The sequence below is a fragment of the Leucopleurus acutus genome (genome assembly GCF_964270905.1).
Source record: "Leucopleurus acutus genome assembly, chromosome: 7".
Classification (NCBI taxonomy): Eukaryota; Metazoa; Chordata; class Mammalia; order Artiodactyla; family Delphinidae; genus Leucopleurus; species Leucopleurus acutus.
The window spans coordinates 64,877,338-64,899,740 of record NC_139150.1 but is presented as its reverse complement, the minus strand read 5'-3'; the positions used below and the strand labels follow the sequence as shown (position 1 = coordinate 64,899,740).

The following is a 22,403-nucleotide window of genomic DNA, read 5'->3' as shown; positions in this document are numbered from 1 at the left end:
TTCATCTTCTCCAGCCCTCAGACATCCTGCTCCTGGTTCTTGAGCCTTTAGATTCTAGAACTTATGCCAGTGGCCCCCAGTTTCTTGGGCTTTTGGCTCAGACTGAATTATATCACTGGCTTTCCTGGTTCTTCAGCTTGCAGAGGACAGATCATGAGATTTCTTAGCCTCCATAACCATGTGCAACAACTCCTATAATGTATCTCCTCTTGTGTGTATCTATATATATCTTATTGGTTCTGTTTCTCTGGAGAACCCTGACAACGCTGATATAATAATAAATGCACCACATAGTCTGTTAGAAATGTTGGACACCAATAAGTGCCATGGGGTAAAACGTAGAGCAGAAAAGGGAGAGAGGTAGGGAGGCAAGCAGCATGGGACGGGGTAGTGGGTAAGCTTCACGGAGAAGGTGAGATTTGAGCATAGATTCAAGGAAGATAAGAAAGAGAGCTATGCTGATATATCTAGGTGAGGAACTTTTCAGGTAAAAGCAATGGCCAACACAAAGGCCCCCAAGGCAGGAGCTTGCTTGGTATGGTCAAGAAACAGCCAGAGGACAGAGTGGCCCAAACAGGGAGAGGGATGGGGAGAGGAGTAGGAGGTGAGGACAAAGAAGTGATAAAAATAGGGGTAGACCATGTAGGGTCTTGCAAGCCATTGCCCGCACTTCAGTTTCTAGTATTAGCAAAGCGCAGAGCCCAGCGAGCTTTACAGCAAAGGAATGACATGCTCTAATTTAGGTTTTCAAATGCTCATTCTGATGGCTTTAGAGAAAGAGACAGAAGGGGAACAAGGTGGAAGCAGAAGAGAGGGAGGAGGTGTTGGAGGCACTAGGAAACAAGGTGTAAACTGTCACACTGATTTCTGGTGTAAAGATCAAGTTAAATCCTCTAAGTAAATAAATTCCTGAATGTCTTAGACTAACTGAAACTTCGCCTTATCTGCTACATGAAGACAAACTGATGAGTTACTCTTGCTTCAGAAAGATTTCTTCATGTAGAAGACCACAAAATCTGAAGACAGGAAATAGAACACCTGGCAACTGCTGTCAACTCTGGACTAAAATTCATTCAGAAAATTAGATTTCATTCCTACCATCTTAAAGAGCAAGTCAAAAAAAACAAAAAGAAAAATTTGTAACCATCCCTCTAAATTTCTACCACAGATTATTTTTCCTGAAATGGAGGGTGGGGGGCGGTAGGTAGAGTATATATTGAACTGAAAGGTATGAAGAGGTAATAAAAGGGGGTAAGGTACTATGGCCTACTTGCCATAACTACAAAACAGAGGATCTCTCTGGAAAACCCTTTCCAAGATAACAAAATTAATTGTGTAACAAATTCTAAAGCTGTGCTACCATCACATAGTAAGAATATTTCTATTTGAAATAGATTTTTTCTTAAAGACATATATACTATGCGATATATACATGTTTATATAAATAATCTCACACACACACACACACACACACACACACACACACACACACACACACACCCTTGAATTATCCTAAGATAAGTTTTTTAATTACTTCATTTCAGAGGAACAAATTATTTGGTCATCTCTGTGTAGCTGAAGCCAGGTCTGATGCAGTAAGGCAATCTCAATTGTTCAGGCACTTCCATAACATGTTGAGCAATAAGCTTTATTAACTACATCCCTCTTTGTTAAGTAACAAAAACCCAACCTGAGGTGGTATGAGCAGAAAGGGAGTCCATTATAGTTATACAGGGCTATTTCACGGAAGCCAAGAGCAAAAATAAAATCAAGTCTGAAGCAGGTATGTGACTGAGTCAGGGTATCAGCAGGAAGAAATGGCATACTCAGAAGAATTCACTGGAAGAAAATTTAATGAAGATATTTACAGAAATGTGAACAGGTTAAGGGAACCAAAAAGATATGATGAGGCACCAAGAACCAGCAAGACTGGAAAACCAGTATCATGGCTTAGGGGGGTCAACTGGAAGGAACGTCGTTACCATAGTCCAACACAAGCCACAGCTCCGGGAAGAGGACCCAACTTGACAGAAGCTGTAGCTGCCAAAAAGGAAACCACTGCCAGGAATGCACTGGAGCAGAGGGAGCAGGGGAAATAAACACCCTGACTTTCTCTGCTTTCCTTTCTTCCTCCACCCTCTTAATCTCCTGCTGGTGCACCCACTGTCCAAATCCAACCCCAAAGCCAGAGGGCAAAGGAGCCCAGATCATGCAGTCCACAGAGGTCAGCCTCTACAAGGCAAAACAGAGACCATAGGAGAATGATTCTAGGGCAAGTAAAAAGTGAATAACCAGCACAATATGGAAACAAAGACCACTATAACAGTACAAAAATCACTAATTCAGCACACAGTCCCTTTCCCAGGAACACTTTCTCTGTAATATATAGGATGTGCATATATATATGGGAAACTAGGACATTCAAAAAGGATTGTTACTAGGACTTCCCTGGCAGTCCAATGGTTAAGACTCTGCACTTCCACTGCAGATAATTCTTTTTCTATAAGTTTAGTAATAACTAATGAGTTGCTTTATTATCAACTAATTTTAAACCTCAAAGGAGACATGACCTCATTATTCTTAGCTTTTCTAATTCAGCTCTGAATATTGAAGCATTAAGATATGCTATGATAATAATTTAACAACTTTTAAAGATCCTAAAACCATTAAACAATGATACATCTCAATAATAAAACAGTACCACTGCAAAAGAAAATTTTATACTCCAAAGCTTTATTTAGCAAATACAATTAAAAAGTGGATATCTATATTTTTATGTCACTTGTATACACCTTGATTTTTCCACAGTAACAAATCATGAAACACTAATGCTTTTAGAAAACAATTAAATAAAAACAAAGTTAAAAATAGATAATAGCAAATCACACTAAATTTCTAATGGTTTACCAATAGAAATCTGCAGATCCATAATGTGAAAATAGGCCTTGTTCATATCTTTCTGCTTTTTTGAGGACCACAAACTTTCCTGAACTTAAGTGTTTCCTAAAGAACTCATTTGCCAAATATCTGTTTGATTCCTTTAGAAAAACAGAGTCTTCAAGCTATTTTAAGGTGTAAGGAATTTAATTTTATATGCTTTTTTGAAAAATATAACTGAGTTAGAAAGCAACTAAATAATTTGAGGTTGACAGTATGGCAAAAGAAAACAGGTAGAAAAGTGAAAGTATTTAAGTCAAAGCTACTATAGCACACATAATGGCATACACACAAAAAAATTAAGGAAGTAGAAATCATGGAATGGACGGAACTCATTAGCCAACTAATGCTTTTCCTAGTTCCCAAAATATGCCTAACCAATATATAATCTTTACAGTTCTTTATCATATTAAGTGGGCTAATACTAAAACCAAAACATTTTACCTAAGCACTTTTATCTGGAGAGTATGTATACGGTAGTAGGGAATCAAGGAGAAAACCAGCCTAGAAAGCAATAGTGTAGAATACGCACTGCATTACAGCCTGTGTCCTACATAACCTTTTGAATGCATGACCTTTAAGTTGCTGAAGGTTGCTCAGAATTTGGCTCAGTTTGATGGAAACATCTGTTCCCCTTGCAGGTATACTGTAAGGACTTTTTTCTCAGTTGGATTCAGAACACAGCAAGTGAGCCCTTGTCTGTCCAATCATACAGACACCAACACTTGCAAATCAAGTTCTGGGAGGACAACAGCAGGTCCACAGTCCGTCACCCTTTCTTAGCCAGCTAGGCCAACTGACTGCTGTGAGAACTGCTCTTATCATGTCATCAAATCAAAACATGTTGAGATGAGGGACTATAAGAGGCATCTGCAGAATTCCCAAAATGCAGTGACTTTGGAACATTGACAGATGCATCTGTCATTTCATACCTTCAACTAACCTGATGTCCACTGGCCAGACACAGAAAAGCTGTCCAAGATTGATTCCAACTCTTTCACGTTATTTTCACATGTCTCTACCAGAAAAGCCTGGTGCTTCTTAGCCTTTTAATTAAGAAAAAAATTACACATAATAAGGTCACACATTATAAGAGTTACAGATTTTTTATGTGAACACATATAGCACAATTAAGTATAAACAAGCTAATAATTACTCCATTCAAATCTATTATTAATAAACTTCTTTCTGTCGTAATCACACCTTTTACTTGGCTTAATGCAACACTGTGTAAGGTCTCAATAACAGTTTACTGAGGTCTTAGTGCCTGGCACTATTCTCAGTATTTTAACATAATAATTCTTTTTATCCTCACAACGAATCTATGAGGGAAGGGCTATCATTATCCCAATTTTACAGATAAGGAAACAGAGACACAGAGAAATTAAGGAAAACTTTAAAAGATCACGCTTGCAGTCATGTAGCAAATTGCCAGATGGTGTTCAAAAGTGAATGCAGTATGAGCAGTTAGAAGGAACTGCAGCAGTTTACCCAAGAGGTGATGGCAGCTTAGATTAGGGTCTTAGCAGAGAAAAAGGGGTGCGGGGTGTATGCACTGAAGGATGTTGGGGGGGTGTATACTTAGAAGGTGGAATGGCCAACCTTGGTAGCGCTGCACTGGGTTAGATGACATTGACTGGATTGGATTGGATTGGACTGGATTAGATGAGATTGGAGAAGTGCTCAGATAAAATGAGGAGTCAAGACTGACCCCACTTTTTTGGGAGGGGGCGATGCTGAGATGGGGGCGGTGGCAGCCGAAGCGGATGGTACTCTCTTTGTGGGCAACCTTGAAACGAAAGTGACAGAGGAGCTGCTTTTCCAGCTTTTCTACCAGGCTGGGCCAGTAATAAAAGTGAAAATTCCAAAAGATAAGGATGGTAAACCAAAGCAGTTTGCATTTGTGAATTTCAAACATGAAGTGTCTGTTCCTTATGCCATAAATCTGCTTAACGGAATCAAACTTTTTGGAAGGCCCATCAAACTTCAGTTTAGATCAGGAAGTAGCCTTGCCTCACAGGAGGTCAGTTTGTCATATCCCCAGCATCATGTTGGAAGTTCAAGCCCTACTTCCACATCTCCTAGCGGGTATGAAAGGACAGTGGATAACATGACTCCATCAGCACCGATAATTCAAAGGTCTTTTTCTTCTTCAGAAAATTTTCAGAGACAAGCAGTGATGAACAGTATTTTGAGACAGATGTCATATGGAGGGAAATTTGGTTCTCCACATCTGGATCAATCAGGATTTTCCCCATCAGTTCAGTCACATAATCATACTTTTAACCAGTCTTCAACCTCCCAGTGGCGCCAAGATACACCATTATCATGGCGAAAAGTCAGAGAGAATTCTCATCCCTACATAGTAGATAGACATTATTGCCAGGAACAGCTTTACACTGATCACAGGTCCAACCATCATTACAGAGGAAACAGAGATGATTTCTTCTATGAAGAGAGAAATCACGATGGCTGGAGCCATGACTATGATAACAGAAGAGACAGTGGTAGAGATGGAAAATGACGCTCATCTTGACACTAAAAAGTGTTAAAGGGATGTTTTCATAGGGTCTTTATAGGCCCTTTTTGTTAAGTTGTTTCTGGGAATGTTTTCTTAAAAAAACTCTATAGAGCAGCTTTACAAGTTGCCACATTTCTTTATAAAATTTTTTAAACCTAACTGCAGTCCAATACAGAAATGAGAAGAATTGTGGTTCTAGTTTTATTACATTAATAACCTTTCACCTCAGGGTTTTAAGAAGAGGAAAGGGTTTTATGCAAAAGAAAGTGCTACAATTCCTAATCATTTTAGACAATTGAGGAACGGATGTATTATATTGATAAGTTGTATTATGAAGCAAATATTTTAATTATCTGTTATCCTTTTGTATTGTAAGAAGTTTCTTGTTAGGGAATCAGATTTTGACAGCCTGAAACGACTCAGTATTTTGTTACTAAATGAGAAAATGTAAATTCAGTGATGCATTTTACTAACATTTGAGAAAACCTTTTGGTCAAGTTTGGGGATAAATCATATTATTTAACTTCTTAGAGAACTTAAGTGTAAATTCTGTGACATGATTTTGAGTTTTATCGTAAGTGAGCATACAGGTATACATCTACACTTGCTATTTCATTATAAAATTTTAGAATTTGCTCATTAAATCATGTTCGATGTATGACTGAAGTCACTCAGGAAGTTAAATATCTCTAAGTGTATTTTTTTACAGTAAAAATACAGTGTTAATGTAAATCTTTTTCTGGAAGAACAAAAATGTAAATGCATAGTCAGATAAAACGATAAAGTGTTTTATCGAAAGTATTCTTTTTTGGGAAAAAAAGGTTCACGAAACCTTTAAGTGCTGCCTCTATCACTCAAATTTCTAAAATTATGACATTTTCAAAGCGCCCAGGACAAGTGAACAAGGACACATTTTATTATGGAGACTGTACAGGTTGCTTTTTGTTTTCGTTTGAACATTTGAAAGAATTTAGTCTAAAACACTTTGATTTAAAAATTTTTAAATCTTGTTTAACAAAACTTTTATGTATCAGATGCTGTTTCCCTTTCATTGTAGATCTTGTTTATAAAAATTCATCCTGGGCTTCCCTGGTGGCGCAGTGGTTAAGAATCCACCTGCCAGGACCTCGGAAAAAGAGTGCAGGCAAAAATCGAGAATATGTACGAAATGTTTAACAAAGACCTAGAAGAATTAAAGAACAAACAAACAGAGATGAACAATACAATAACTGAAATGAAAACAACACTAGAAGGAATCAATAGTGGAATAACTGAGACAGAAGAACGGATAAGTGACCTGGAAGACAGAATGGTGGAATTCACTGCTGCAGAACAGAATAAAGAAAAAAGAATGAAGAGAAATGAGGACAGTTTAAGAGACTTCTGGGACAACATTAAACGCAACAACATTTGAATTATAGGGGTCCCAGAAGGAGAAGAGAGAGAGAAAGGACCAGAGAAAATATTTGAAGAGATTATAGTCAAAAACTTCTCTAACATGGGAAAGGAAATAGTCACCCAAGTCCAGGAAGTGCAGCACGTCCCATACAGGATAAACCCAAGGAGAAACATGCCGAGACACATAGTAATCAAATTGGCAAAAAGTAAGACGAAGAAAAATTATGGAAAGCAGCAAGGGAAAAATGGAAAATAACATACAAGGCAACTCCCATAAGGTTAACAGCTGATTTCTCAGCAGAAACTCTACAAGCCAGAAGGGAGTGTCATGATACGCTTAAAGTGATGAAAGGGAATAACTTACAACCAAGATTACTCTACCTGGCAAGGATCTCATTCAGGTTCAATGGAGAAATCAAAGGCTTTACAGACAAGCAAAAGCTAAGAGAATTCAGCACCTCCAAACCAGCTCTACAACAAATGCTAAAGGAACTTCTCTAAGTGGGAAACACAAGAGAAGAAAAGGATCTACAAAAACAAACCCAAAACAATTAAGAAAATGGTAATAGGAACATACATATCGATAATTACCTTAAACGTGAACGGATTAACTGCTCCAACCAAAAGACACAAGCTTGCTGAATGGATACAAAAACAAGACCCATATATATGCTGTCTACAAGAGACCACTTCAGACCTAGGGACATATACAGACTGAAAGTGAGGGGATGGAAAAAGATATTCCATGCAAATGGAAATCAAAAGAAAGCTGGAGTAGCTATACTCATATCAGATAAAATAGATTTAAAATAAAGAATGTTACAAGAGACAAGGAAGGACACTACATAATGATGAAGGGATCAATCCAAGAAGAAAATATAACAATTATAAATATATATGCACCCAACATAGGAGCACCTCAATACATAAGGCAACTGCTAACAGCTATAAAAGAGGAAATCAACAGTAACACAATAATAGTGGGGGACTTTAACACCTCACTTACACCAATGGACAGATCATCCAAAATGGAAATAAACAAGGAAACAGAAGCTTTAAATCACACAACAGACCAGATAGATTAAATTGATATTTATAGGACATTCCATACAAAAACAGCAGATTACACTTTCTTCTCAAGTGTAAGAACATGGAACATGGAACATGCACATGGAACATTCTCCAAGACAGATCACATACTGGGTGACAAATCGAGCCTCAGTAAATTTAAGAAAATTGAAATCATATCAAGCATCTTTTCTGACCACAACGCTATGAGATTAGAAATGAATTACAGGGGAAAAAACGTAAAAAACACAAACACATGGAGGCTAAACAATACATTATTAAACAACCAAGAGATCACTGAAGAAATCAAAGAGGAAATCAAAAACTACCTAGAGACATATGACAATTAAAACATGACGATCAAAAACCTATGGGATGCAGCAAAAGCAGTTCTAAGAGGGAAGTTTATAGCTATACAAGCCTACCTCAAGAAACAAGAAAAATCTCAAGTAAACAATCTAACCTTACACCTAAAGAAACTAGAGAAAGAAGAACAAACAAAACCCAAAGTTAGCAGAAGGATAGAAATCATAAATATCAGAGCAGCAGAAAGAAATGAAATAGAAACAAAGAAAACAATAGCAAAGATCAATAAAACTAAAAGCTGGTTCTTTGAGAAGATAAACAAAATTGATAAACCATTAGCCAGACTCACCAGAAAAAGAGGGAGAGGACTCAAATCAATAAAATTAGAAATGAAAAAGAAGAAGTTATAACAGACAGTGCAGAAATACAAAGCATCCTAAGAGACTACTATAAGCAACTCTATGCCAGTAAAATGGACAACCCGGAAGAAATGGACAAATTCTTAGAAAGGTATAACCTTCCAAGACTGAACCAGGAAGAAAGAGAAAATATGAACAGACCAATCACAAGTAATGAAATAGAAACTGTGATTAAAAATCTTCCAACAAACAAAAGTCGAGGACCAGACGGCGTCACAGTTGAATTCTATCAAACATTTAGAGAAGAGCTAACACCCATCCTTCTCAAACTCTTCCAAAAAAGGAGGAAGGAGCACTCCCAAACTCATTCTATGAGTCCACCATCACCCTGATACCAAAACCAGACAAAGGTACTACAAAAAAAGAAAATTACAGACCAATATCACTGATAAATATAGATGCAAAAATCCTCTACAAAATACTAGCAACAGAATCCAACAACACATTAAAAGGATCATACACCATGATCAAGTGGAATTTATCCCTGCGATGCAAGGATTCTTCAATATATGCAAATCAATCAATGTGATACACCATATTAACAAATTGAAGAATAAAAACCATATGATCATCTCAATAGATGCAGAAAAAGCTTTTGACAAAATTCAACACCCTTATGATAAAAACTCTCCAGAATGTGGGCATAGAGGGAACCTACCTCAACATAATAAAGGCCATGTATGACAAAGCCACAGCAAACATCATTCTCAATGGTGAAAAACTGAATGCATTTCCTCTAAGATCAGGAACGAGACAAGGACGTCCACTTTCACCACTACTATTCAACATAGTTTTGGAAGTCCTAGCCATGGCATCAGAGAAGAAAAAGAAATAAAAGGAATACAAATTGGAAAAGAAGAGGTAAAACTGTCACTATTTGCAGATGACATGATACTATATATAGAGAATCCTAAAAATGCCACTAGAAAATTACTAGAGCTAATCAATGAATTTGGTAAAGTTGTAGGATACAAAATTAATGCACAGAAGTCTCTTGCATTGCTATACACTAATGATGAAAAATCTGAAAGAGGAAGTATGGAAACACTCCTATTTACCATTGCGACAAAAAGAATAAAATACCTAGGAATAAACCTACCTAGGGAGACAAAAGACCTGTATGCAGAAAACTATAAGACACTGATGAAAGAAATTAAAGATGATACCAACAGATGGAGAGATATACCATGTTCTTGGATTGGAAGAATCAATATTGTGAAAATGACTATACTACCCAAAGCAATCTACAGATTCAATGCAATCCCTATCAAGTTACCAATGGCATTTTTTACGGAACTAAAATAAATCATCTTAAAACTTGTATGGAGGCACAAAAGAACCCGAATAGCCAAAGCAGTCTTGAGGGAAAAAAACGGAGCTGGAGGAATCAGACTCCCTGACTTCAGACTGTACTACAAAGCTACAGTCATCAAGACAATAAGGTACTGGCACAAAAACAGAAACATAGATCAATGGAACAAGATAGAAAGCCCAGAGATAAATCCACTCACCTATGGTCAACTGATCTATGACCAAGGAGGCAAAGATATGCAATGGAGAAAAGACAGTCTCTTCAGTAAGTGGTGCTGGGAAACCTGGACAGCTACATGTAAAAATGAAATTAGAACACTCCCTAACACCATACACAAAAATAAACTCAAAATGGATTAGAGACCTAAATGTAAGACCAGACACTATAAAACTCTTAGAGGAAAACATAGGAAGAACACTCTTTGACATAAACCACAGCAAGATCTTTTTTGATCCTCCTCCTAGAGTAATGGAAATTAAAACAAAAATAAACAAATGGGACCTAATGAAGCTTCAAAGCTTTTGCACAGCAAAGGAAACTATAAATAAGACAAAAAGACAGCCCTCAGAATGGGAGAAAATATTTGCAAATGAATCAACGGACAAAGGATTAATCTCCAAAATATATAAACAGCTCACGCAGCTCAATATTAAAGAAACAAAAAACCCAATCCAAAAATGGGCAGAAGACCTAAATAGACATTTCTCCAAAGAAGACATACATATGGCCAAGAAGCACATGAAAAGCTGCTCAACATCACTAATTATTAGAGAAATGCAAATCAAAACTACAATGAGGTACCACCTCACACCAGTCAGAATGGGCATCATCAGAAAATCTACAAACAACAAATGCTGGAGAGGGTGTGGAGAAAAGGGAACCCTCTTGCACTGTTGGTGGGAATGTAAATGGATACAGCCACTATGGACAACAGTATGGAGGTTCCTTAAAAAACTAAAAATAGAATTACCATATGATCCAGCAATCCCACTACTGGGCATATACCCAGAGAAAACCATAATTCAAAAAGACACATGCACCCCAATGTTCATTGCAGCACTATTTACAATAGCCAGGTCATGGAAGCAACCTAAATGTCCATCAATAGAGGAATGGATAAAGTTGTGGTACATATATACAATGGACTATTACTCAGCCATAAAAAGGAACAAAATTGAGTCATTTGTTGAGATGTGGATGGATCTAGAGACTGTCATACAGAGTGAAGTAAGTCAGATAGAGAAAAACAAATACCGTATATGAATGTATATATGTGGAACCTTGAAAAATGGTACAGATGAACCGGTTTGCAGGGCAGAAGTTGAGACACAGATGTAGAGAACAAACGTATGGACACCAAGGGGGGAAAACTGCGGTGGGGTGGGGATGGTGGTGTGCTGAATGGGAAATTGGAATTGACATGTATACACTGATGTGTATAAAATTGATGACTAATAAGAACCTGCAGTATAAAAAAACAAACAAACAAAAAACAACTAATACTAAACTTTCTTTGGGTTATTTGTATGGAAATATGTTAATATAAATGTTTCAGACATTACATGAAATGTCTAAAAATCTTATATGTTGTGGTATAATGTTATAAGTCATAATTCTAGTTATTACTTTAAAATGTGTATCTCAGAAATAACTAAATTTCCTTGTCAATTGCATTATTATGAACTTGCATCAAATCTTTAACCGTGGTCATTTTTAAGTCTTCTGTCATTTACAGACAATTCTGGGTGTACTCTGATGTTTTTGCAAAAATGTTCCTATAAAAGGGTTTCATCTTCAAGGAATTCATGGAAAAGACTCTGACAAGTACAGGTTTCTGGTAACTGACTATACTGCTGAACTGAATTAATAAGCATTTTTAGAACTCTAATGGAAAACTGATGAATTCATAAAAGTGCTAACAAAAGATCAAGATGAGAAAAAAAAATTAATTACATGGGACTGAGTGAACTGATGAGGATGACAATGATTTTTGTGACTTTCTGTTTGAATTTTAAAAAAAAATCCCACAAGGACTCAGAGGCAAAAAATATACAAATCAATTTTCACTGCAAAGTAAAGGACCTGTTACAGTGGAGGGTTACTGGACTGAATGTCAATATTATGACACAGTATGAATGTGTTTCGTGTTTGGTAATTGCAATCACTGCTGCTTTTGTTGCGGCCATCCATTTACAATGCTTGGTGTCAGTTTATTTATACTCTTGTAAAAATAAAATACAGTGTGTGTGTGTGTGTGTGTGTGAAAAAAAAACAACAAAAAAGAAAAATTTATACAGAAAATCTGATGGAATCCACAAAAAGTTATAAGAATCATAAGTGAGTTTAGCAATGCTGTAGAATATAACATCAAAATTGAAATTCTATTTCTATATAGTAGAAGTGAATAATAAGAAACTTAATTTTTTAAATACCACTTATAATAAGTAAATATGATATAGCTAGGAATAAATCTGACAAAAAAGGTGCAAGACCTGTATACTACAAACTTCAAAACACTGCTGAAATTTTAAAGGGCTTAAATAAATGGAGAGATATACCATTTCAAAGGTCAAATGACTCAATATTGTTAAGATATCAATTCTTCCCAATATGATCTATAGATACAATACACTAAGGATACAAGAAAAAAAAAAAAAGAATCCGCCTGCCAATGCAGGGGACACGGGTTCGAGCCCTGGTCCGGGAAGATCCCACATGCCACAGAGCAACTAAGCCCGTGCACCACAACTACTGAGCCTGTGCTCTACAGCCCACGAGCCACAACTACTGAAGCCCACATACCTAGAGCCCGTGCTCCGCAACAAAAGAAGCCACCACAATGAGAAGCCTGCGCACCGCAACGAAGGGTAGCCCCCGCTCACCGCAACTAGAGAAAGCCCGCGTGCAGCAATGAAGAAAACGCAGCCAAAATTAAATTTAAAAAATAAATTAAAAAAAAAAAGACTGATTCCAAGGTTTTGGACCAGAAGAATTGGGCGTATTTCAGTACTTCAGTGAGAACGACGGAAGTAGAAAAGGTCTTATTTTGGCTATTTCTGTTTGTTTATTTACTTGTTTCCTTGTTTTTGTCAGGGAGTGTAAATCATAAATTCTGTTTTGATCATATTTCATTAAAATACCTTTACGAGACTCCCAGCACCAGTAGAATACCTGACAAATAACAGACCCTAAATATATTTGAATTAACAAAGAACAAATAAAGTAGAAAAATACTGGAGGCAGCTGAACATACTGGTATAAAGCTCAGAAGAGAAGTCAGATATAGGCTTGGGAATCATCTAGGGATATGTGAAGCCTGCCTTGAGACTGTTTGATGGGAAGAGAAAAGAGCCTTGGATAAAGGCTAAGGAACTCCAGAATTTAATACTTAGAAAAGAAAAAGTCAGCAAAGAAGACCAGAAAAGGAGGAAGAAAAACAGAAGAGGATAATGTCATGAAAACCAAGATTAAAAAAACATTTCAGTGTCACCTGTCCAATGTCCAATGTCACAGAATATTCAAGCAAAATGGAGACTAACAAGTGTTCACCGGACATGGAAGTCACTGGTGACCATGATGAAATCTGTTATAACCCAGACTAGAACAGGTCAAAGCAGGAGTAAGCCTGTACTTTTTTGTCTTGATTTTGTGAGAGATAAGTAAATGGAAACGGGAAGTTTAGACAACACTTTTTTGGTAAGAAGAGAAGGGGAGATAAAGGGTAGTAGTTGGAAAGAAGAGTAGGGATGGAGAAGAGTTTTGGTTTTTTTAATAAGTGAGAAACTTAAGCATGTTTAAAAGCTGACAAGATAGAGGCATGCTTATAGAAACAGAAGAAATGGATATAGATATTACAGGACAAAATTCATCTGTAAAATATGCAAAACTAATAATTCTGTCTTTAGACATCAGTTCAACTATCACTTTTTTGGAAAAGCTATCTTTTACTCCCTGAGTATATCAATTCCCTCTATTAGAATCTTCTCAGCACTTATTAGAGTTGTAATTCCACATTTATTTGAGTAGGTCTTTTATTAATGTCTATGTCATTGAATTCAAGCTCAATAAAAATATGGTCTTTTATTTTTTGTCCTCATCAATGTATCCCCAGCACCTAGACAATACTGAGTAGATAAAATAAGAGTTAAATATCATATTAAACATGCTACCAACATGCCATCAACAGAAGATGGTTAAATCAATTAGGATTCATCCACAATGACTTTAAATAGAAGGAGGAAGCTCTTCTTCATATTCTAATATGGAAAGATCTCTAAGCTATATCTTGGAGTTAAAAACAAAAGAGGAGGTGGAAAAGGTATGTTCTACTATAAAATAAAAGATCCAATGTCCAACTGAAAGCCCTCTGAGTTGGGAAGTAAAACTAAACAAACAAAACCAGACTTTAAATTTTCTGCATTAGCATATCATTAGTAACATGCTTTTTAATGTCGTCATATTAAACAAGTTAATATCAGGGGGGAAAAGAGAACAGTATATTTAATATGCTACCATTTTACTATTTGTGTAAAATTCGTGTGTGTGTGTGTGTGTGTGTGTGCATATCTGTAAATATAGAGAATCGCTACATAGAATCACAAGAAAGTAGTAACTAGGGTTGCCTCTGGGAAGAGAATCTTGGTGGCCAAAGGTTGGGAAGAAAGAAATTTTACTTTACACTGTATAACGTTTTATCTTCAAAATCATGTATTATGTGTACCTATTAAATTCAAAATTCAATTAGATTTTTGAAAAACTGCAAATAAAACAAGCCAACAAACAAACAAAAAACACTTTCCCATAGCAAATAAGCATACATATTGTTAACGTGTTAGGAAACACTATGAGGACCAATTGAGCAAAAAGGCCCAAATGAAGATTTCTGGATATTATCAAAGTACAGACTCACAGACTGACATAAGATTTATATCCATAGAAAAAGAAACACCAAATTTTAGTTATTAAAAGATTAAATAAGTAAAAGAGTCAAAATGGAATATATTATTACCAATGGGAACCAAAGTTTATCTGAAAAAACATAGTATTTATAAAGCACCAATTATATATATGTGATAATACATTGTAAAGTTATTTTTAATCATTACTTTTTTTTTTTTTTTTTTTTTGTAGTACGCGGGCCTCTTACTGTTGTGGCCTCTCCCGTTGCGGAGTACAGGCTCAGGACGCGCAGGCCCAGCGGCCATGGCTCACGGGCCCAGCCGCTCCACGGCACGTGGGATCTTCCCGGACCGGGGCACGAACCCGTGTCCCCTGCATCGGCAGGCGGACTCTCAACCACTGCGCCACCAGGGAGGCCCAATCATTACTTTTAATTATTAAACATTTAAGTATTCTATTAAATTCTTTGAGTTTATCTATATTATCCTTGCAGTAAAAAATCAAGCAATTGAGAAAAAGAGAAGGTAACGCAATCCTCATAGGTACGTTTTATTCAGAGTTTGCTTTATAATTATAGAAATTTTAATATATAATTTTATATATAATAAAACTATATTTTATATAATAAAAATTTTATTTATATAAATATATATTACATACAATTTTAAATTCAAATAGGATCATAGTATATAACTTATTTTTTCATTCATAGTATGTCTCTTAACACCTTTCCTCATCACATTTTTTCAGTTGCATAGCACTCCATTGTTTAGATGAATTAATTTATCCATTGTAAATGAATTTAACCAGTCCCCTACTGCTAAGATTTATAGGTTATTTGCATTTTTTCTACTAGTGACAATACTACAATATACATCCTTACGTGTGTACTTCTATATCTTTGCATGCACATTCAACTATATCTACTCAATAAACTCCTAGAAATAAATTTGATGGGCAAAGTGGTATGTACAGCTATTTTTAGACAAGGGTTATCAAATTGCTCTCTAAAGAGTCCAACTTGTGTAAACTACCATGAATAGCAGAAGTGCCTATTTCCCCATACCCTTCCAATGGTAAGCATTATCAACTTATTTTACTGTGCATTTCTTTAATTTTAAATAAGATTAAGCATTTTTTCATATGCTTATGAGCCACCTGTATTTCTTTTTCTGTGAACTGCCTTTTCATGTGCCCATTTCTATATTACATTGTCCACATTTTCCATAGTGATTTATTACATTCCTTTGCAAATTATGGAAACAATCACTTTGTCATACATGTTGTAAATCATTATTGCCAATTTGTCATTTGCCTTCTGACTACATTCTTAGAAACAAAAATTTTTTAGGTAATCAAATTTATCAATAATTTGCTTTGGGACTTCTAGATTTTGTGTCGTACTTTCCTTGCTCCAAGATTATAAAACACTTAAATTCCCTTTTTCTTTTGGGGCTTTTTTTTTTTATTGGAATAAAATTGCTTTACAATGTTGTGTTAGTTTCTGCTGTACAATGAAGTAAATCAGCTATATGTATACCTATATCCCCTCCCTCTTTATCTTCCTGTTTTATGACTCTGATCAATCTAGAATTTGTTTGATATAAGCAATATGGCAGGGACTTATATTGTTTCCTCTTATGTATAGCCAGTTATTTAAAAATTATGAGATAATCTATCTTTATACATTGATTTGGCATACTGTATGACATTGTGATTTATAATAAGGACTATATATTTGATCTTCACCCATGGTTCCTGGCACAAAGCTCCTAAAACCCTTGTAATCTCCTGTATAAGATCATAAAGGCATCTTTTGTTATACTATTTAGTTTTGCTCCCAGTTCCCAAAATAGCTTCAGTGATAAAGGTGAAATGGGTGTCAAAATTCCTTTCAACCACATCTGAATTTTATGTTAATGAGTTGATTTTTGGAAAGACCCTAGATAACCTAAGGATGGGGGCTGGTTGCCAGGGGAACCAACCATGTGATTAGAGGGTTGGAACTTTCAGTTCCACCCCGCCCCCCCCCCCCCCCCGCAAACTCCTGGGAGGAGAGAGAAGCTAGAGGTTGAATCAATCACCAATGGCTGGCTTCACTGGTGGTGCAGTGGTTAAGAATCCACCTGCCAAGGCAGGGGACACGGGTTCGATCCCTGGTCCAGGAAGATCCCACATGCCGTGGAGCAACTAAGCCCGCGAGCCACAACTACTGAGCCTGCATGCCACAACTACTGAAGCCCACATGCCTAGAGCCCATGCTCTGCAACAAGAGAAGCCACAGCAACGAGAAGCCCGTGCACCAACACAAAGATTAGTCCCCGCTCACCGCAGCTAGAGAAAGCCCGCGCACAGCAACGAAGACCCAACACAGCCAAAAATAAATAAATAAGTAAAATCACCAATGACCAGTGATTTAATCAATCATGCCTACATAATGAAGCCTCCATGAAAACGCAGAAGAATGGGATTCCAGGAGCTTCTGGGTTGGGAAACACCTGGAGATGCCGGTAGGATGGCATATCCAGAGAGCATGGAAGCTCAGAGACTCTTCCCACATACCTTGCCCTATGCCGTTCCCGAGTTATACTTTTATAAAAACAAACAAACCTGCAATCTAGTAAATAAACTGTTTTCCTATGTTCTGTGAGCCACTTTAGCAAATTAATGGAACCTGAGAAGGAAGTTCTGGAAACCTCCGATTTATAGCCGGGTGGTCAGAAACACTTGCAGCTGGCCTCTGAGTGTGAGAGAGAGAGAGAGAGAGAGAGAGAGAGAGAGAGAGTGTGTGTGTGTGTGTGTGTAGGGAAGGGGGGGAGGGGGGAGCAGTCTTATGGAACTGAATTCTTAACTTGTGGGATCTGACACTATCTCCAAGTACATAATGTCAGAATTGAGTTCAATTGTAGGACACGTAGCTGGTGTGGCAGAATTGCTTGGTGCGGGGAAATCTACACACACTTGGTGACTGCCAGTGTTCTGTGTGAGCAACGTTGCATGTAGAGAGAGGAGACACATGAGTATGTTTTTCCTCAGAGCTGAAGTTTTTTCCTTTATGCATGCAACTTTACCACACATTAAATTCCCATACATATCCATAGCTATTTTTGAACTCTGTTTCATTGATTTCTCTATTTTTTCAGTATCAACTCTTAATTGTGGTAACTTTATTTTTTATTTTTACTGAGATATAATTGACATAACATACAATTCACCCAATTAAAGTGTACAATTCAATGTTTTTAGTATATTCACAGAATTGTGCCATCATAACCACAGTCTAAATTTAGAACACTGTTGTCCCCACTAAAATATATGCCATACGCATTGACTACCACTCTCCATTCTCCCATTTCCACACCCAGCCCCTGAGCAACCACCATTCCTATTTCTGTTTCTATAGATTTGCCTCTTCTGGACACTTCATATAAATGCAATCATAAAATACAGCCTTTTATGACTGACTTCTTTCACAAAGAATAATATTTTCAAGGTTCATCTGTGTTATAGTATGCATAAGTATTTTGTTTATTTTTATTGCTAAATAATACTACATCATAGGGATAAGTCACACTTTATTTATCCATTCATCAGTTGAAAAACATTTGGGTTGTTTCCACTTTTTGGTTATTATGAATAATGCTGCTACGAACATCCATGTACAGGTTTTTATGTGGATGTATGTTTTCACTTCTGGTTATATACCTAGGAGTGAAACTACTGAGTCTTATGGGCACTCTAGGTTTAACTTTTTAAAAACCTGCCAAATGTTTTTCCAAAGGGGCTTCGATTTTTTACCTTCCCACCAGCAAAGTGTGAGGATTCCAACTTCTCCACATGTTCACCAAAACTTGCTACTGTCCATTTTTTAATTATAACCATGTTAATGAGTGTGAAGAGGTATCTCATTGTGGTTTTGATTTGCATATCCCTGATTAATGATTTTGAACATCTTTTAACATGCTTATTGGCCATTCGTATATATTCTTTGAAGAAATGTCCACTTAAACTTTTAGCATATTTTTAATTGTTATTTCTCTATTATTAAGATGTGAGAGGCATTTATACATTCTGAATAAAAGTTCTTTATCAGTCACTTGATTTGCAAAAGTTTTCTAGCACTTTGTGATTGTGTTTTCACTTTCTTTACAGTATCCTTTGAAGTACAGAAGTTTTTAATTTTGGTGAATTATTGTATCTATTTGTAGATACATTGTATCTATTTGTATCTATTTTTGTATCATTGTATCTATTTTTTTGTCACTTGTGCTTTTGCTGTGGCTCCTAAAGAATCATTGTCTAAGATTTTGTAGTTTCAGCTATTCTATTTGGGCCTACGAACCATTTAACTTTTCTGTAGGGGTTCAAATTCATTCTCTAGCTTATGGATACCCAGTTCTTTCAGCACCATTTGCTGAAAAATATTACTCTTTTAATATAATTAACTTGGCACCCTTTTCAAAAACAATTAAACATAATTGTAGGGGTTTATTTCGGTACTCTCAATTCTTTTCCATTGATCTATATGCCGACATTATGCCAATACCACACTGTCTTGATTACTATAGCCCCGTAGTAAGCTTTAAAATTGGGGAGTGTTACTCCTCCAACTTTACTCTTCTTTTGCAAGATGTTTTAGCTATTCTGTCCCCTGCATTTCCATATGAATTTTACAATCAACTTGTCAGTATCTCCAAAAATCCAGCTGGGATTTTGATAGAGATTGCACTGAATCTATACATCAGTCTGAGGAGTACTAATATCTTAACAAGTAATAATATTAGTTCTTATGATCCATGAACATATAATGTCTTTCCATTCACTTAGATCTTGTTTAATTTTTTTAAGTGATGATTTCTAGTTTTCAGCATACAATTCTTGTATTTCTTTTGTTGTTACTCCTAAGTACTGTATTCCTTTTGACACTATCATAAATGAAATTGCTTCCTTTATTTCATCTTTGGATTGTTCATTGCTGGTGTATAGAAATACAATTGATTTTGGTATTGATCTTGCATTGTACCCTGCAACCCTGCTAAACTTATTTATTATTTCTAATAGTTGTGTGTGTGTGAATTCCTTATAATTTTCTAATATACAAGATTACATGATCTGCAAATAGATAGTTTCCTTCTTCCTTTCCAAAATTAATGCATTTTATTTCTTTTTCTTGCCTTATTGCCCTGGCTGGAACCACCAGTACAATGTTGACTAAACATGGTGAGAGTATACATCCTTGTCTTGTTCCTGATCTTGGAAAGAAAGCAGTCTTTCACCATTAACTTTGATGTTGGTTCTAGGTGTTTCATAGATGCTCTTTACCAGGTTGAGAAAGATCCTTTCTTCTCCTAGTTTGTTGAGCATCTTTATCATGAAAAATGTTGAACTTTATCAAATTTTTTCTCTGTCTATTGAGATGATCATTTGGTTTTTGTCATTCTATTAATAAAGTCCATTAACTAATTGATTTTCAGATGTTACACCAGTCTTACATTATGGGATAAATCCCACTTGATCATAGTGTAAAATCTTTTTTATAAATTGCTGGATTTGGTTTGCTAGCACATTGTTGAGGATTTTGGCATCTATACTCAAAAGGGATACTGGTCTGAGTTTTCTTTTCTTGCTATGTCTTTGGTTTGTTATCAGGGTAATAAAACTAACTTCACATAATGAGAGGGGAAGTGTTGCCTCCTCTCTTTTTCGAAAGAATCTGTGAAGAATTGGTGTTAATTCTTCTTAAACATTTAGTAGAATTCACCAGTGAAGCCTTCTGGGCCTGGACTTTCCTTTAAGAAAAGTTTCTTGATTACTAAGTCAATCTCTTTATTTGTTATAGGTCTACCCAGATTTTCTATTTCTTCTTTACCAGTTTTGGTAGTTTGTGTCTTTCTAGAAATCTGTCCACTTCATCTAAATTATCTAATTTGTTGGCATATAGTTGGTCACAGTATTCTCTTATAATTCTTTTATTCCTGTATAGTCAATAGTTGTGTCCCCTCTTTCATTCATGATTTTAATAATTTGAGTCTCCTCTCTTTTTCCCTTGATCAGTCTAACTAAATGTTAATCAATTTAGTTATCTTTCCAAAGAATCAACTTTTGGTTTCATTGATTTCCTCTATTATTCCATATTATTATTTCTTTTGTTTCTGCTTTAATCTTTATTGTTTCTTTTCTTCCACTTGTTTTGGGTTTAGTTTGCTCTTCTTTTTCTAGTTTCTTAAGGTGAAACGTTAGGTTACTAATTTAAGGATGTTTTTTAATACAAGTGACTCCAGCTATAAATTTTCCTCTTAAGCACTGTGTTAGCTGCATCTTATAAGATATGATATGTTGTTTCAGTTTTCACTCATCTTATTTCAAATAAGGTCAGTCCCCTTAAACAGAGCTGCAGAGCTCTTTCCCCTTACAGCCAGCCAGCCTATCCCCCTGGGCAGAACTCCTGTGCCACTGCATTGGAGTTGGGAGTGAGGACCCACTTTTCCAAAACAACAATCCTGCTCTCTGAGGGACCAAGTGCAAGCCGTGGTGTTCTGGGGCAAGGGCAGTTGGCCCCAATATTCTTGGCCTGCCATGCCTGGGGTAGAACTACTACATTCCAAGTGAAAGCTGGGTAGAGGAAGAGAGATCTGGTCCTCTCAGCCCCACTTGCCTGGAATAGAGTTGCTACAACACAGGGGTCTGAGAGACGAGAAATTCCAGCAGTGTACGTCTCCTACAATGAACGCATAGCCCCAGCCTTAGAGCTAGAGAGAGAGGAAGGGATCATCCTCTTGGCTGCAACAGCCCAGGGTACAGGTTCTGTAACAAGGAGCAGGAGGTAGAAAAGGGGTTATGGAACCAGCCATCACTCAAATGCCACACTCTTGCTGTTCTTACTGAAATTTACTAGATTTTCTTATTTTCAATAGCTTGAGATACAATTTACATAATTCATCCATTTAAAGTACACAATTCAATGGTTTTTAGTACATTCAAAGAGTTGCTCAACCATCACCATGATCAATTTTAGAACAATTTCATCACCCCAAAAAGAGATCCCATTCCCATTAGCAGTCACGCCCCATTTTCTCCCAATCCCTTCAACCCTAGGCAACCCTAATCTACTTTCTATCTCTACAGATAGCCTACTCTAGATATTTCATATAAATTGAATTATAGATTATATGTCTGGCATTTGTGTCTGGTTTCCTTCACCTAGCTTAATGTTTTCAAGGTTTATGCATTTTTAACCACTGATCCGTACTTTATTTCTTTTTATCCCTGAATAATATTCCATGTTATGTTTTTATCAACTTTTGTTCATCCATTCATCAGCTGATAGACATTTGCGCTGTTTCAACTTTTTTGCTGTTATCAGGCCCGCGTACCACACACACACAAAAAAATGCTGCTATGAATATAGATGTATATTTTCATTTCTATTGGGTATATACCTAGGAGTACAATTACTAAGTCATATGGTAACTCCAATTTTAACATTTTGAGGAACTTCCAAACTATTTTCCAAAGTGGAGGCATCATTTTACATTCCCAGCAT

General features: G+C 36.4%; 2 protein-coding genes across 2 annotated transcripts in view; one reads left to right on the top strand and one right to left on the bottom strand.

The window, feature by feature from the left end:
* CCDC171 (coiled-coil domain containing 171) overlaps positions 1-22,403 on the bottom strand; it is a gene marked incomplete at its 3' end in the record, with an annotated part of 361,839 nt that overhangs the window by 239,330 nt on the left and 100,106 nt on the right. Inside the window, exon 11 of the mRNA XM_082842979.1 lies at positions 3,881-3,983. Coding sequence (XP_082699105.1) covers positions 3,881-3,983 — 103 coding nt within the window. The remainder of the gene's footprint in view (positions 1-3,880; positions 3,984-22,403) is intronic.
* Positions 4,679-5,461, top strand: LOC309963568 (RNA-binding protein 7-like; the record flags this gene model as incomplete). The annotated part of the gene is made up of 1 exon (XM_082842022.1): positions 4,679-5,461. One exon carries the CDS (start codon positions 4,679-4,681, stop codon positions 5,459-5,461), a length of 783 nt encoding a protein of 260 aa, XP_082698148.1.